This window comes from Typopeltis vanoorti, chromosome 13 (genome assembly GCF_054136105.1).
Source record: "Typopeltis vanoorti isolate ZY-2024b chromosome 13, IOZ_Tvanoo_1.0, whole genome shotgun sequence".
Taxonomy (NCBI): Eukaryota; Metazoa; Arthropoda; class Arachnida; order Uropygi; family Thelyphonidae; genus Typopeltis; species Typopeltis vanoorti.
The window spans coordinates 27,569,793-27,588,214 of record NC_143561.1 but is presented as its reverse complement, the minus strand read 5'-3'; the positions used below and the strand labels follow the sequence as shown (position 1 = coordinate 27,588,214).

The 18,422-nt window shown below is 35.8% G+C and overlaps 1 protein-coding gene across 1 annotated transcript in view; it reads left to right on the top strand.

Moving 5' to 3' along the window:
• The window catches only part of LOC150100009 (acid-sensing ion channel 4-A-like), a 37,146-nt gene that overhangs the window by 4,675 nt on the left and 14,049 nt on the right, over positions 1–18,422 (top strand). The window contains exon 2 of the mRNA XM_090403193.1: positions 17,555–17,667. Within this exon, the coding sequence (XP_090259319.1) occupies positions 17,555–17,667 (113 nt within the window). The remainder of the gene's footprint in view (positions 1–17,554; positions 17,668–18,422) is intronic.

Below are 18,422 nucleotides of genomic sequence, written 5' to 3'. Positions count from 1 at the left end.
GACTGGAATTGTTTTCAGTCTTCTGATTCAAACATTTTCACTGAAATGCATCGCTGAAAGAATTCTTGTAGGTATTATTATTATTATTATGTGACACCTCCAGGGAGTCCAAGGGCTCATCGCGGGAGGGTACTCTACTCTACTTCGCTAAATACATCCCACCCTCTCCACTAGTACTACTTAATTCCCCTATTACGACACTACTACCATCATCACCAACAACAGTATTTTTTGTTTGTAAATTGTGTGTGTGTTCTGAAGGAAAATTTGTCTGTACGTGGCATGAAAAATCCGAGTTTCCGGGAGGAAAAATCCTGCTACCCCCGTATGAGATCGGCTGACTCACTTTCAATTGAAAAAGTCCATATAAGGATTCCCTTCGTCACTGCGAGAATCGAACCCAGGTCTTTTCCAATCGAAGGACGCATGTTTCGCTGTTCTTCCAATTGAGCTATGGACACCTGAAAACACGTTATTTTTCTCTTTCCTTATCTAAACAGTGGTTCACCAGGAAGTATACTAAGGTCATACTAAAGAATTACGCATTTCTCAAGCGTGTTCACTGAAATATCCATCTATTTTTGAGTTTATACTAAAGCTCTAAACAAGTGTAAGCAATTTGCAATTACTCTAAAGCGAACTGAATGTGTAATAAATTGCGACATTCAGTTCTTTTGATTTTACACAGAAATTTGTTCAAGTTGACTCTTTTTTTTTTTTTTTTCACTTTATTATTCGGCTGACATTTATCCTGCCCGTTAGAAATTAGCCTATTCCACCTTTTCCTAAGAAGAGCGAAAAATCTTTAACATAAACTTATCGTTCCATATTCTGATTTCAGCTTCCCGCCCCCAAAAAATAATGGGATAAGAGGCAACTTCTATGCTACATGGAAACTCCTGAAATAAAAAATAACTGGCAGTACGAATTATACTACAATCGATCGACAGAGTATTTTTTCCCATTCGCGAGGAAATCTTTGGAAAATACTACATATCCTGAAATCTGAATAATCAGATTTCCAAACCGTTCTTTTTATTAGAATTAGGATATTAGCACAATCAGAATATTAGCAGAATTATTCTGATAATTCTACTTAGAGCTAAATAGTGCTAATAAATTTACTTAATATTAGAAAAAGTCAATTCTGTATAATTTCTTGCAAAAAAGAGCCCCTCCCGTTTTCTTTCAGTCTTACTTCTGACAGATAAATCCCTAGACACCTGGGGGGAGGTTGATGTAACCAAACGGGCGCATTCCTCTGGGTGGCAGATGGTGAGAGCTGCTCCGAGGATATTGGATACCATGTGATCCAATGCCGGGGGAGTATAGCTAGGTCACCAGATTTCTGAGGGATATAAATACGGAACTGACTAACTTGGATATGAACACGACATCTAGTCCTGATACCCCCCCCCGCCCACAACTGTGTTAAATATTTCTACTCCAGAACAAACATCCATATTATTTTGCTCCTACTGCAGGGAAACCAGCCTACATTTAGTACATTCGGTCCTCCCAAAAGGGGGGGGGGTGATAAAAGTCAGCCAACAAATTAATGTTTATTCCAGGAAAACTACTACTTAACAAGTGGTAGTAGTAGTAGTAATAGTACTACTACTACTACTGCACTTGTTAAGAAAGAAGGAAAGAAAAACCGCAAACGGGTACAACTCCAAAAATAGCCATTGGATTATGATTTTGAAAACACGTATAAGAACAATCACTCATCTCACAAACTCACTGAACTGAATTAAAATTAATTTTAATTCATAGTGGTACAAGAAACAAGATGGACTCGAACAGATATACAAAATTTTGGAAAATTCAGAATTCTTTCAAGTGGGAATCGAAATACGATGGAGCAGCATGTATAGTAGATAGAGAAGACATTAAAGAGAATGTTGTAGATATTAAATCTGTGAATGAAAGTTTATACACAATAAGAATGAGAACATAATTGTTTATTTTATGCATTATAAAGTCAACGTACCATCAGAAGAAAAAATGATGGGGGAGAAGGAGGATTTTTTTCTGCAAAATGATGTGGCTGTATGGTGATATAAGACTGATATGAAGGTTTTCACCTCTCATTTCACCAAAAATTCTCGACCATGGTACAAGTGTTGGTTCTCCAATTGTGCCAATCCATTCCAAGAAATAAAAAATCAACACACCACGAATGGCTCAAGCAAAACTCCAGAATTACACTCGGCCTACAATGCAGTTAGCAACGACTGCAGAAACCATTAAAAAATCGATCCTGCTGGTCCCTAGCCAAAGTCATCAGGCACAACGTTTTCCCTTTCCTGCATTTCCACCTCTCCTACGTCCAGATGTTACTAGAGTGACATCACCCAAAGGTAAGGCTATATTGGCATCACTCTTCTCTTCCAATTCCTGCACTGATGACCAAGGCAAAATTATTTACACTTTACCAAGAAATGCTCACTCCAAGAGGAAACTCCTGATCTTCAACCAGGAAGAAATCGGAAAAATCCTTCATAACTTGGGCATGAACAAGCCATCTGGTCCTGATGTATCTCCCCAACTACTGTGTTAAAAGTTTGTGCTCCAGAACTAATATCCATATTATTTTGTCCACGCATGGAAACAAGCCCATATTCAGCTCATCCCCCACCCTACTGTAAAAAAAAATGATAAAAGTTAGTTAACAATTAACATTAATTTGCACTGACTTCAGGTCTCTCAAAAACCATGGAGAAAATTATCAACATCAAATTTCTTCAACACTTGAAGACAAACCAGATAAACTACTTTCACTCGCCAGCTAATTTTCTAGCGGCCAGAGATTCTCAACCTATGGTACGCGTACCACTGGTGGTACGAAAACAGAGTATAAAATTAAAGGGTAAATTAACATATTTTTTTTACTCGCAACATGAGTTGAGAATTAAAAATGTATGCACAAATATTTAACAGTTCTACTTAAAATATTTCATGCAACTAAATGAAAACAATTAGATTTTACATTATCATTAAAAACTTTTGTATAATAATATACAAAAATAACACGGAAGTTCAATTTGAATTTAATAAGTATTAATCAAATGACAGAAAGTAACTTGAATAGATTTGATCATGCAACAATGGGAAACAGTTTGTCCGTTCTCGTTTGTTTAGCCGCGAGTCGCAGTTACAGTTAAGAAAGTAGTGGTGTTAGATTATTGTCTTTGAATGTGAGATTTTATTTGTGAAATTGTCATATTTATATGTAGTTTGTGTCAGAGGATAGAAAGCGGAAGATAAATAAGTGGTTAATGAGCGGGTCCTCAAAAAGATCGAAGGGAGAAATGAGTGTAAGCGGGAGAAACAACTCTTCTCTGCCAGAAGCCACTATTCGAATCCTAACCAACCGACGGAGGACATCATTGTACAAGAATGCAACAAAACGCCCCGTACAGCACAACGTAAATATAATCTCAGTTATTTATCATATGGTTTCACATATATTGGAGAAGAAACCGCACCTGTTCCCCAGTGTGTGATTTGTTATGAAACGCTATCAAAACATTAGATGAAGCCTTTCCTTCTTAAACGTCATTTTGAAACCAAGCATGGCGATTTAAAACACAAACCTTTGGAATATTTCCAGAGAAAACTGTCCGATTTGTCAGCGAGGAAAAAACAAATATCCTCATTTTCAGGATTTAACACGAAGGCTCTGGAGGCATCTTATGAAGTCAGTTTAAGAAAACAGCTAAGGCAGGAAAACCTCACACGATCGGAGAGTCATTAATATTACCAGCAGCTACAGATATGGTTAGAATAATTTTGCGGGAAAAGGCAGAAAAACAACTCGAAATGATTCGATTATCCAATGACACCATATCACGAAGAATTTCAGATTTGTCTTCAAATGTTAAGGAGCAGTTAATAGAAAAAGTTCAGGCTAATAAATATTTTTTCCATGCAATTAGATGAAACTAAGTTATTGTTTTGTGAACCACTGCCGGCTCGAACAACCTCAAATGAAATATTTTCAAAATTAGACCAATTTATGAAAATGAATGATATAGAATGGAATAAATGTGTTGGTGTTTGTTCTGATGGAGCACGTGCAATGGTTGGGAAACACAGTGGCGTTGTTGCAAAAATTAAAGAAGTAGCTCCACAAGCAAAATTTGTACATTTGTAGCATTCATCGCGAGGCTTTAGCCGCAAGAAATATGCCTGTTGCTCTGAAGACAGTTTTGAATGAAAGTGTGAGAATTGTTAACTTCATTAAGTCCAGAGCTATGAATTCACGACTATTTTCCATTTTGTGCAATGAAATGGGTGCTGAGCATGATTCTCTTTTACTTCACACCGAAGTTAGGTGGCTGTCGAGGGGAAATGTATTGAGCTGCCTGTTTGAACTTCGTTCAGAAGTGTAGATTTTTCTCTCTGAATATCCTCAGACTCAGACTTAAATTATTTCACTGATGAACTGTGGCTTGCCCGATTGGCTTACCTGGAAGATTTATTTTGCCAACTCAACCAGCTGAACACGAGCTGCTCCAATATTTCGATAAGATATTCAAACATGATTAGATCTCCTTCTGGGATTGATCTACACCCTCATCCTCTCTTGGTACAGTCATATCTGTCATAGCGTCTACAGCCATCAAAAAACTCGGTTTACTTTTCGGCTCAAGACACGGTACAACTACTAACACTGTACAAATCTGAAATGCTGCTCACACATTGGAGTGGTGTACCCAAATCCTCTCTTAAGATTGCTTGATGCTGTTCAGAAGAGGACAGTCTGGTTAAGCGATGATCCCATTCTTACAAATAAGCTCAAATCTCTCTCTCTCTCTCTCTCTCTCACACACACACACACATGCGAGTACATTCAGTTCTAGCTCAATTCTGTTGTAAAAGTAGGTACTTTCGCTTTCATGGACAATGTTCTGTTGAAATAACCACTATCCTTCCTTCACTTTCTTTCAAAACTTTAAGAAAAAGCAGTTGCTGGTACACATACATTTACAGTCAAGCTCCAAACTTATCGAACAAATTTCTCTTATTCGTAGTAATGATAATGGAAAGAAATTGATAGATTTTGCAGTAAGTTTGCTGATTAGTGTATCCGTTCTCCAACCATCAGGTGGGGGGGGGGGAGGTCGAATCTCACTGTGGGTATGAATGTTTGTGATTGTCTTTAGGTGACACATAATTTCATCGCCTAGTGTGAGACCACCTGGAACGTTACTTTTATTTTATTTTTATTCAGGAGTGACGGTTTTATTCAGGATGCAAACCCCATTTTATCAGGGCTACCCACATTTTAAGAAAAAAATAAATTAAAAATAACTTCAACTATAACAAAACTTTTAATGAAAAAAAAATCGGTGTGCAAAATAGTCACATGCCACCTCTTTCAACTAGTTCGATTACAAGTTGCGCATTAAAATGTATAAACATTTTATATGTATAGTTTTGTTTTTGTTTGAAACATATCCAATAGCACTTAACTATTTTTGAGGGTGCATAACTAGGTAAACAATTCACCAAATCATAACATTATGATGGATCGCTAAAAAATCTTGCTTCATAATAAAATTTATTAAAATGTTCCAAAATTGCAAAACACCCAAGTCTGTAAGCTGAGGGCAGCCTCTTGGCGAATGACCATGAAATGCTTCTCTCTCTTGCTGGAGTTTTTTTTTATTTAAAAAAAAACTGGTGAAAAAAAAAAAGAACGGGTGAAAATCCGTTTTTACATTGTGTGATTTTCTTTGAGACACTTTCTACTGCAATTATTAACAAAAATTACCATCTTTTGTTCATAACCTTTATGAAATTTTTTGTAATCACATAATAATCAATGTGATATGGAAGCAAGGATTCTCTCTCTCTTTTTTTTTTTTTTTGATTAATCGGCTGATAACTTTCGATATTTTCTCCCTTGATATTCGACAGTCATTTGTCGATAAGAGTGAAGGAACTTCTGTCACAAGTATTTCATTCTTCATGAGTCAGCGCGAATTTCTGTATCTAAATCATTATAAGAATCCAATGGCTTTCGTATTTTCATATATATGAGGCATGGCCATAAATAAAAAAGATAAATATTTTTCTTGAATACTACTGATTGACTGTTCGCGATAGTTACTTGTGGATGTGATACAATTAAGCCACTAATGCTATCACTGCTCAAAACATTTGCCAACTTTGTTTTGGAATCTCCTTCATTGTCTACATCATTTCCTTTCGAATGTTTTCAATTTTATAAATATTGCTTTCTTGTTGGTTTAAGACTCTAAAAGGAGAAAAGACTAGGTTGCCTTCATGTTCAAATTTTCAACCATACGGAGCCTTATTGATTTATTTATCGAAATCAAACTTACCGGCTATTAATCGTATACTCAGATCTAACAAAATGAACTTTTTTTTTCTTTCAGCAATTTGATTTCTTATGAGAATTATACTAAACAACTAATTTCTGCATCGTCTTTGACCTTCTTCTATAAAAATACCTGTCAAAAACTCTTATGCCTAATATTTCTTGTTCCACATTTTAACTTTTCTAATGTTGCTGTTTTCTGAACTTGGGAGAAAATTTCATGTTAATTCTTTCTAGTTGATGCTCTGTTTTCATTATGACTATTAGCAGTAGTGGTTCAACTGTACAAATATATGGTGTAAGATGCAACATGCCACTTGTGGAATGCAACATTGTTATTAACTGTATAAGTCGCTCAATAAACTCAGTATCATCAGTTATAGTCTCATTACATGCTTAATGTATTTAAGTATAAAGGGATTTTATTTAAAAAAATATATAATTTTACATTTTTTTTGCATTTTTATTTGTTTTTTTACATAATTCGGAAATCGTGTACTAGACACCAAACAAAATGCCTCCAACAAACAAGACTGTGGTCTCACAAACACACACTGGGTAATGAAATTCATTTATTCTCTAAGCATTCACAAATCTAGACAACACAGTGGGATTCGAACCCACAGCCTGTTACTCAGAAAGCGGACATATATATGCCCTCTGCCAACCAAAACTGACAAATATTTACATTAGTGCAATTTTGAGGTCGCAGATATCTTTAATGACAGATGCATACGACGTTTTTTGGTGTTGTCAACATAAACAAGAGGGAATGATATGTAAATTTCAAAATGCAACTTCAGTTTCTTGCTAATGGTATAATTTTTTTTTTTTTAAGTTTCTGTTTTAAATTCTCATTTAAACGGAAAGCCATTACCTGTAGACGATAATTGAAGAACGTTTTTTTTGTTTTTGTTTTTTCAGATTAGGAAAGGTGGACACCTTTCCTAATGCTCTCTTCAAATCTACCGGTAGATTGAAATTGTTCATAAGTTAATTTGGATTCAATTTCAATGATCAAATAGGGTATTAATTCCTACGGTCTCTTCATCGCTAATATGGCTTCTTTCAGATAAAATCGCTACGCAAGCATTCAATCAGTGCTAAAATCGAAAAGTGAAACCTCGTTGTGTACATTGCGATTAAAACTATGTAAACTACTCAATCAATTCACTATTGTTACATTTATATAATCTCGAGAAGTTTTTTTTTTTTTTTTTTGGAAAGACTCTATGAGCAAGGAACAGGTGATGCTAGTTATTGTAAAAGGAACTCCAGACATTGTCATTATTATGACGTTCCAGAAATGTGAAGTAAATAAATACAGAAAAACATCAGCGAAAGGGAACATTCTCTTATGCTATGATGTCACTGGTAAATAAACTATAAATAAACGGTAGGAGTGTCTATAGAGTGTCATTGATCTTTACTTTGTCCCTGCATGAAAACAACACAGTTATATGTAATATGGCGTCAAGTTTGCACCACAAATTCCCGAGATGACTATCTTACTTTTGAAGTTTGGCTTCAGAAAACAGCGTCTAGACATTTTAAGTGGTTGATGAAAACTTGAGACCTATTTTCGAAGGAACCAATAGTCATGAATTAGCTTAAGGTGAAAGCAATGGTCAAAAAAAAAAAAAACGCCTAACAAAAAAAAAGTCCTCAATAGTAAACAACATACCTGTTTTTGAAGAACTTCTATGCGATGGAAAATTAACATGTAATGTTGACTTCCTTATGCGGTCTAGTTTATATTCATAAAACAAAATTGAATTCAACTAAACCAAATAAAAGTACTTTCCAGTTATGGAACACTTTCTCTCCCCTTCATATTATAATCAACATGAAGATTAGCATACCTCCGCGGGTGGTCCTTTATTGGATCTGTGTCAATACTCTTTTAGGTGTCTTCTGGTTTAAAAGCAGAATACTCCCTGGTGGTTGTTTTTGAGTTTTATAGTACTTTTTAATAGGTGGAATGGTCTCTTTCAAGAAACTGTCATTGTAAAAGAAAGCGTATTATCGTATTTTGTTACTCTAGTTCTGGTATTCGCACTGCTGTGAATATCTTTTCATGCCCAAACTCTTATACACATACATTTCAGTATAATCAATAGCGGATATAAATTTTTTGTATCCACTTGTATTCATTATTTACAGAAAGAAAGTATCGCACTGTTAGATAAGAGATAAAGATCTATTAGATAATAGACCAGTTTATTATCATAAAGGCCAATTGTTAGTTTTTAATTATCTTATAAAAGTCAGTCACTATTCGGCCAAAAAAATGGAAACAAATCTTCAACATGGAATTGTCGTTACATTGCTCTTATTTCAATCTCTTCTAAAATAAATCATTATAATCTATCATATGACAAATTAAGTTATAAAAATGTCAAATGAGTTTAAACAAAAAAGAAATGCATAGAGCTTATGGTTTGTTTATTTATTTATGTTTCACTTACAATGTAACTGCATTAAATGACATCACGTGACACACTTATCAGATTCGTTTTGTTCATCTTCCTTATTCAAATAATTCCAAGATTCTGGATTCTGTTTGGACATATTTTACTAAAATTAGTGTGTGTGTGTGTGTGTGTGTGTGTGTGTGTGTGTGTGTGTGTGTGTGTGTGTGTGTGTGTGTGTGTGTGTGTGATGTGAATCCTACACAACAAAAATTGTAAACTTGTTGTACATTTAGTACTGTGGGTGGACCTAGGCTAAGATAATCTGAAATCCCTGCTCTCATGTTCCAAAGACCAAGCACGAAACTCTTCAAGACAATTCAGCTTCTAAGAAGGATATCGGTCTCACCTGTAAATGAAATTCACCCACCAACTAAAGACACTCACAGATATCCCTGTGAATTTTAACAGGATTCAAATCCACTGCATGTTGTTCGTAGAGCAAATATGCCATCTTTGCCACCAGGCTGGTCGTGTATCTTTATTTATTTATTATTTTTTGTTACCAATTCCACACATAAGAGATCCGTTCGGCACGACTGCCATTATGTGGGAAAGTGGTTAAGGAAAAAAAAAAAAAAAAGGATCGGTTGATGTTCTCTTGAGGAGTCCTTGGAGAATACAGTATGATAAAGGCTGTTGGTTCGATAAGCCTCAAGCTGATCTATGTATGGATATCGAAAGCAGCAATGCTGCTTGTGTTCTTACATGTTTAGAAGAAACTGGAGGGAGAGGAATGGTAGTAATCAAATGGGTGGAACAACGCCCAGGAAAATAACTATAGAAAACACATAATACAGAAACCAGTTGACGTATTTTCGTAGATGTCTGTTTCTATTATTCTGTGCTTTGTTTATCGTAATGACAGATGGAAGTATAATAAGAATTCGCGTCATTTCAACATAAAGTGAAATAACTTTCAGGCGCGTCTTTGATTATGACGGCAGCTTAGCTAGCACGTGACATGCCTTGTCTCATGGAACTCATGGCATGTGCTGAGTCGCATACCGGAGATCCCTCACTAAGTACCTTATTACTAAATGATGCCATAACGTTACTGAATGCAGCCTATTATTTGAAATACGAAAACGTAAGATATTAACAGTAGTTACATAAGCTGTCGAGTGTAAAAGGTTTCTGCTATAACTTTTGACCTTGCAACGCCGCTAATATCACTGATTCCTGCTTGTTATGAAAGATAAAAATGTTTGAAACAGTACCATGTGGTAGTAGAAACCTTAAAAAGGTACTTCTTTCTTTTAAAAGGTACGGAAATAAGAGATGAAGATATGGGATTTTCGGAGTTCGTTTAGTGCGTATTACGATTTTGCATGTTGGAATTCGTAAGTGCTTTTCTCTTAGAGGTTGTAAAGCTTTTATTCTTATTTTGCCGCTTTTTTAGTTCAATGTAAAAGCTAAATATATTATTAGAAGATCGGAAGATCTTCAAATAGAATATATTGAATGTCAGGTGGACACTCAGAATACCAGTATCCATGATGCAGTAATGTACTATGTATTTAGGTTTCGCGTCCTTTCGTATGTGTGCCATGCACTGCTTGAAAAGAAGTCAACGTAAGTCACATGGGTAAAGTGAATCGTGCCATGTAACGAGTCACGTATTTGCAGCGGGTACACATTGGAGGAACATGATGCTCCCAACTCAATGTAACTGAGTCCTGGTGAAATCGCTGCGAGACGAGAACTCAGAGCGTTGTGACAGGATGCCATGTTGCAGTCCTAATTGTTTGGCAAACTGTTAACAAACTGGGCCATCCCAGGTCAACTCTAAGCGGTACTACACTCGGGTGGAAGCCTAAGGAGTCAACTGCAAGTGCTACCCTCAGCGAACGACCCACTACACTCACGAACGTGACCGTAGAGTGCTTTAAGGATAAATATGTAAAAATGGCCATTCGTCGGCCGATACGCTGAATGCGCAGTTCCGTGCATAGACCGAAACGCGAATCTGACATTCAGAACTGAAGCTCATAACATGGGTTTTCATGGTACTACCGCAATATGAAATCCCCACATTACCCGAACCAACATGCAATGTCGTCTTTAGTAGTGCAAAGAACGCATACAGTGGGACGTGGAAGTGGAAAGCTGCTATGGAGCAACGAATCGCCCTACACTCTCTACCGAGCAGATATGTGGGTATGGAGGATGCCCGGTGAACGTTTCTTACTAGAGTGTGTAACCCTAACTAAATAAGATGGCATGATCTTGTTTATCCTAGTTTGGCCTCGGACTTCTGTTTGTGGTGCCACGAACAGTGAACTCTGAGAGGTATCTGAACATTCTGGACAATGCAATGCTTCCTACTTTGTGGCGTTTCAAAGGAACTGAACACTGTCTCTTTCAGTAAGTGTCATGAGGCTGCTGTTGTACTGCGTGATCTGTGGACATGAACGTCACCACACTTGACTGGTCTCCTGAGAGCACTGATCTCAACCCTACTGAACAACTGTGGGATGAATCGGATCGTCGTTGGACGAGGTCAAGGGACGTTTGCTCCACAACAGTCCAGGACCTCATTATATGTCTACAGGAAGAATGGTCGAAAGTTCTCATTGATCGTTATCACGCACGCACGCACGCACACCACACACACACACACACACTGTGTACGATAACGATCAATAAGAATTTTGGACCATTCTTCCTGTAGGCATGTAATGAGGTCCTGCAGCAAACGTCCCTTGACCTCATCCGACGACGCTCCAATTCATCCCACAGATGTTCAGTAGGGTTGATATATATATATATATATACATTGAAGTATCTAAAAAAACTGGAAATTATAGGTAAAAATTGCCACACATAATTGATACATAAAAAACATTGTATTTTTTCAAGGTTGTTCTAACAGGAGTGCCATTATTTATTGCAAGTGTGCGTACAGGCTCACGTGAACGCCAATATTGAATAACTGCAGCATGGCTATCTGGGATGTTATAACTCAAATTGTTGTTTAAGTGGACAGGGTTCAGCAGGATTTCCCCTTGATTCTACAATTTTTCTCTCAAACTCATCATCACAGCGAAAAATTTCTGATCTATCCCAGCAAACGGAGTGGCTTTGTTGATCATCATTAGGATTATTTGAAAAAAGAACATGACTGGATAACGCAGTATATATATATATATATATATATATATAATATTAAAGGAATTCCTCCTAACCGCCTCTTCTGTAGTTTTGCTGATAAAAGAATCATCCATTCTTCATTAACATGCGGTCGGTTTATGAATAATCAAAAATTGAAGACCATTGGAGATTCATTATTTGTAATACAGGGTGTCCCAAAATTCACGCAAGATTTTTAGCGCCATTTGTGCGGTAAAGTATTGCCAACGAGAAAAAAAAGACAGCGTGACAGCTGACAGTTCAGGGTTATTAAAAATGGAGCGCTACACGAAAGAACAACGCATTTTCATTGTTGAGCAATATTTTAAAAATAATGTGTGATTTTCGAACAAAATCATCTTCAGCGATGAGGCTCATTTTCATCTTGATGGCTTCGTTAATCGACAAAATTGTCGCATTTGGGGTTCAGAAAATCCACGAGTGATTGTTGAGAAACAAATGCACCCACAACGTGTCACTGTTTGGTGCGGATTTGGGGCTGGAGGCATCATCGGTCCATTCTTCTTCGAAAATGCGGCTGGTAAGGCAATAAAGTTAATGGTGCTCGCTATTGCGACATGATAATCCAGTTTTTTGTGCCTAAATTGCAAGATATGGATGTGGACGACATGTAGTTTCAACAAGACGGTGCCACATGACATACAGCCCGAGAAACAATTCAATTACTGCATGAGTCATTTCCTGGTCGTGTAATTTCCCGTTTTGGTGATCAGAATTGGCCGCCCAGATCATGTGATTTAACGCCGTTAGACTTTTTTCTTTGGGGTTTTTTGAAGTCTAAGGTTTATGCCAACAACCCCATGACCACCCACTCCTTGAAGGAGGAAATTGACGGCTGTATCAATGAAATTCAGCCACATTTATGCAAAACGGTCATGGAAAATTTCGACAAAAGAGTGCGTATGTGCCAGCAAAGCCGTGGAGGCCACTTACCCGATATGCTATTCCATGCATAACCCTATACTGTATACTTTATGAATCAATACGAAATTGCAATTTTTAATTAAAAGCTTGTGTTTTCTCTCAAAATTACTTCTTGCGTGAATTTTGGGACACCCTATATATATACTCAGCTATCCTTACTTTCCTTCCTTAAGTATGAAGACAAGCGAAAAAAATCAGAAAATGAACCACTCCCTATTTTTATTCAAAAGATTAAAAGTAGTACTACCTAACTATACTTGAAACCTTTCTACTCTTCTGCTCAGATTACTACAATCTAGATGAGGGACCACTTGTATCAGCATCATTCCTAATAACACTTTCTAACGTTGCATCAAACGTAAACGATGGGTGGTTGCCCTTCACACAATTCGCAACATCATTAACATATAGATTAAAAGCAGCTATCTAAAGGCAAAGTACTGAGCGACATGGACGTTTTAACCAAATACGCACCTACCAGGCGTTTCTTCAGCAGTTGATATAAAAATTCAATATTTATATAAAAAATATTATTGATTTGATCGAAAAAATTCTTATGATTAAATCAGTTATATTATGCAAACAATATTCAAATAGCAATCACAACAATGTAATGTTATGCATGAGATAAACGGTCGTTTTTCTAGAATCTGGGAAAGTTTTGTGGAGAGTAAAAATTTGGGGAATATGAATGCGCACTGCAAAAACGTTGTTAGAAACTGAGAGAACTTTGCCTCTTTTCCTATTATAATAAGACGTACGCCAACTATTCAGAATAAATTGACTCACTGTGTAATTATCTGGAAAACTGGCACGGATTTAGTAGCTACATATTTAGATCAGGAGGCGTTGTTTAAGATCTAAGGACAAGTTGCTAAGATTAAATCCAGAATATCAAAATTCCGATAACCGGCGAGTATGAAATGTTCATACATGGGTATTAAAATGAAAGTTAAATAATAACACTGCAGTTTTCAGACGATATTTATTATCATTTGGACTATATAGCGAACAAGCAGAATGCATGGTTCTGGGAACAAAAATTCTCCATCAATTTCATGGAAAAATTAGCTACGGAGCAAAAGTGATAGGATGGATAGCTGTGTAATGTTTAATTAGACGGGGGTTTTTGTTCCTTCAAGGAAACTATAAACTCCAGTCTGTGTAGAATGATTCCTTTTTTGCATAAAGTGACAACTCAGCTATTCTTAAGATATCCTGTGTAATTTATGCAAGAACGTGTCACGTCGTGTTGGATTATCTGCATGCTACCTTTGGCCCTTATGTAATCTCGCACTGATACCCTGAACATCGCAATAAGGAATATTATTTGGCATCTCTTGTTCCCAACTTGAATTCGTGTTGGAAGTGAAGAGTACGATCTGTTCACGGATCTCAATTTCACGAGATTAGCAGATAAATGAAAATCTCATGGACTCATTTATAGGTCACGGGGTTACTACAAATATCGAAGTGTGCTATTAACAAGTTCTTAAATAATATAAAAGATGTATGGATGGAATATTTGTTATTCCATCCATACGTTACAAACTTGAAATGTTTGAAATGAAATGAAAAATGAGCAAAATGTTCAATTTTGTTCATTTTTCAAAAAACATTTTCAAAAAAAAAAAAGTGTTAATATTTCTTGTTTGAAGATAGATTAAAAATAGTTTTTAAAACCTGGAAGATACGAAGTGTTTGTGAATGGCTGAGACATAAATTAGTGAGAGGAATATCAGACAGATAGAGCTTCTCAGTGTGTTGTTGGATGGGAACAGAGATTTATTCATCAAAGCTATATAAGTATGTGAGCAGGATGAGTGGATTTGCTACATGAAGGACAGTGAGTGAATGGACTGCACTAGCGGATTAGGAGTTTGAGTGCAACAATATGTAGAAAACCTTTCAAGATGAGACGTTAATGTAGTGTGTGTGTGTGTGTGTGTGTGTGTGTGTGTGTGTGTGTGTGTGTGTGTGTGTGTGTGTGTGTGTGTGTGTGTGTGTGACTCTCGGGAGGGGAGGACTAAGTGCGTGAACAAATTCTAACAGTTTATAGATATTACAAAATAAAGACTTATTGTTACATAGATCATATATTTATAACGTACTTATGTTCTTACAAATTGCCTACCGGTTTCGCTAGTAACTGACTAGCTTTATCAAGGCTTGCATAGTACAAAAAAAGGTAAATGCAAAAAAGGTTTAAAAATACAAAGAACCGTTAGTATCTGTTAGGTAGCTAGGGTGACACAATTTAAATAGTTTATAGATGTTTAAAATTGTTGCCAGGCACGCTATTGTCGTAGAATTCGTGGTGAACGCGATCAACACGTTATAGCTCAAAGGATTAAAGATTTACATAAATCCCTCTTCCCCCTTCCACACACATATCATTCCAAGCATACAATAATGAATGCTTCTGCGTTTTCACCACGAAGATATAAGAAGTATCTAGTCCAATCAGGATAATACCAAATGTCTCCTGATCATGATGGTATTTTCCAAATGTTCACGTTTGTGCTTCAGAGTTGGTTTTCGTTTGTGTTGCATTTTATTTTTGCACTGTTCCATTCCGCTGGGATTTATTCAATCCATATTCAACCTATTCCTAAATGAGACAAATTTTTACCATCAAATTACCACTGCAGTTTGATGGTAAAACAGTGTATATTCCATTTGAGACACTCCGTAATTTCTAAATAATGATAAAAAAAAAACTATCAAAATTCAACTTTTACACTACTCGAATTGATTCAACTATTAAACGGTCACCACTATACATAAATCGTTATGGTTCCAAAGGGACTTGCACAAATCACCCTCCTGGATAAATGCCATGGAAAATTTGGAGATTCAAGTATTTTTTCTTCAGATTTCTTAAGTATCTACTCGGTATGGCACTTTATCCTAGAACTACCACTAACTTTGTGAAAAAAGCTTGCAACATTCAAGTATAGTTCAAGTATAGCTCAGGAAAGATCATACCGAAGTAAATCGTGCGTATTTTTTTTTCAGTGTAGTATTCAGAATATAATATATTTCGAGATTTCTGTTACCGAGATTCAGCAGTTTGTCCGATCGTTATACATTATAATATTGATTTATTATTTTTTCATATTGGGGTTTCCTCCCTTATCTTCCCCGTCCCTTAAGGCGGGTTGAGCCCTCCTAATCAGAGGCTAAGTATATTTATGACAGTAAATCTGGGTGTGTGTGTGTTCAACGGGCCGGTTTGCCTTTTCTGAGGGACGAAAAACCAGAGTTTCTGGGTTTTTGAGAGAGCAGACTGAAAATATAACGCCTGAAGATCAGGAGAGGGAGAGATTTAACACAACGCATATAACGGCTGATCTAAAGCATAACGAATATTTATGATAAAAACATAGCAAAAAAGACAGAATGAAAGGATGGAATTACATTCGCTTTATGCATGGGTTTTTGCTAGGCCGACAATGCCTTTAACGGTTCAGGTCAGTTCACTTGTGAATATCTGTATTATTTTCTTTACAGTTTGCAGAGCTATTTGCTGTCATTTCTGATGGTGAATGAATTTCGACTGTTTAGTGATATTTCTTGTGAACGTTTACTGCGGAACACTGCGGTTGGAGAACTTAATGGTCTGTGGAGGTGCTTTTTCGAGTAACTTATTTTTATTTTATTTAATTATTTTTTTAAGTGCGGAGAATAGTGCAGGGTGTTTCATACTGTTTGTGTCTGTTTTTATATCAACATTTACTAATTTGTTGATTACATTATTAATTCTGTTATTCTTTGAATGTAATCTACTATGCCTTTTTTCTTTTCTGAATTCATTTGCTCCTCTATTTATAATTTTCGCATTCATCCTATTTTTTTTTAACTACAAAATTCAGATATACAATAGAAAAGTGGTCTGTAATTTGGGCATATTCATTGTAATGTGTTTCATTTAAGCAGGCATGCATAGAAAAGTAATGCAACAAAACGGCAAGCGACTGCTGCATCTTGTGTTCCTAATACTAGCTATTATTATTTTGTAAATATCTATCGTGAAATTCTACGGTAGGAGTTTTCTGACTTAAGTATTTAAAAATCCTAGTTCCGTTCAGAAGAAAATCCCCTGTTTAATGGTGTCAAAAATCGACTCACTTGGGCTGAAAAATCGCTTAAGAAAAAAGCTTTTCTAATCAGTGACTAGAAACGAATCTATAACGTCTTTCTCCTGCAGAAAATATCATTTATTTATTTATTTTCTATTCAGAATTTTATTTAGAAGCGGTATCATTGTGCTATTAGTATGATTACTCATGTTTCTTTAAGTGCATGCCATATTGTTTGTTTGTCCTCATTATCGACTGCTGTTAAAATTGGCAAATTTTGACTTCATTTCATTTTCAAATTATTTTATTTAAAGCTTTAAATAAAATATATGCCGTTGCTTAATTCTACTTACCTTTTCAAGTTATACTTCATGGTATTAAAATAATCGTTTAAAAATTAAAATAATAACTATGTTTGTGTTTCTAATTATATCATTTTATCTTACGATTTGCTCTTTATTAATAAGATGTCCATTCAATATATGTATGTGAATATTCAAGTGTATGAATATATACGATTTTAATAGAATATTCAAATGCCGTTTGCATAAACAGAATTCTTTATATTACAGTGCTTCCATTGTCCATACGAGCAGTTACCCATCTCCTCGCTATGGACTCTGTCATACAATTGTCGTTACTCAAGATGCTTTAAGAAAAGTGAGGAAAACTGGATCAGCATTAGGTAAGATGGCAAGCTATCATGAAAAGTTTGAGGTAAATTCAAATAATGAAATAAATTTATAGAGCACTTAAAAGATTACTTTGCCAGCAGAAAAAAACTATGATTTTTATGGTCTTTTGAGATGAAAGGGAGGAAAAAAACGTAATGAAGAGATTGTAAACAGCATGAATATCAAAGAGATATGCTATGGTTTAATTTAAGTTACTCACTGTTTAATTCAGTTGTTCTAAATAGATAAATCAGCTAGAGAACACACGCAACTATCAGACCGAAATATTGTTAGCAGATGGCGTAGTGTGTCGATTGTGTAGTGTCTAGAGGGAAGATAAATAGTGTACGGAGTGGAGGATATGTATATAAATGGTGGGTTGTGTGGTTAATCCTTGGTCTTCAAGGAGGTGTTAGTAATAACAATAATAATTTCCTTTATTCTAAGTCTCTTCTTTGTTTACATTGTTCCTTTCTTTTTTTTTTTGGTCTAGATTATTTGTTTGCTTTCCAATATTCAACATTTGTTAGTTGTTGTTGTTTTTTAAATAAAAAGATTAATGTTTTTACTGTCCCCTCAGTTCCTTATGGTTCTTTTTGCCTTGAAAATGATAGATATTCCTAAGAGACAGTTCAGTGCATTTTTTTTGTGAATGCAGAGAACGTTTCTAACATCCTAAATAACGATTCGGGATGTTAGAGGATTATTTTAGAAATCAGAAATCGGTATGTTGAAAATAAAACAATAATTAGATCCGAATTAAAAA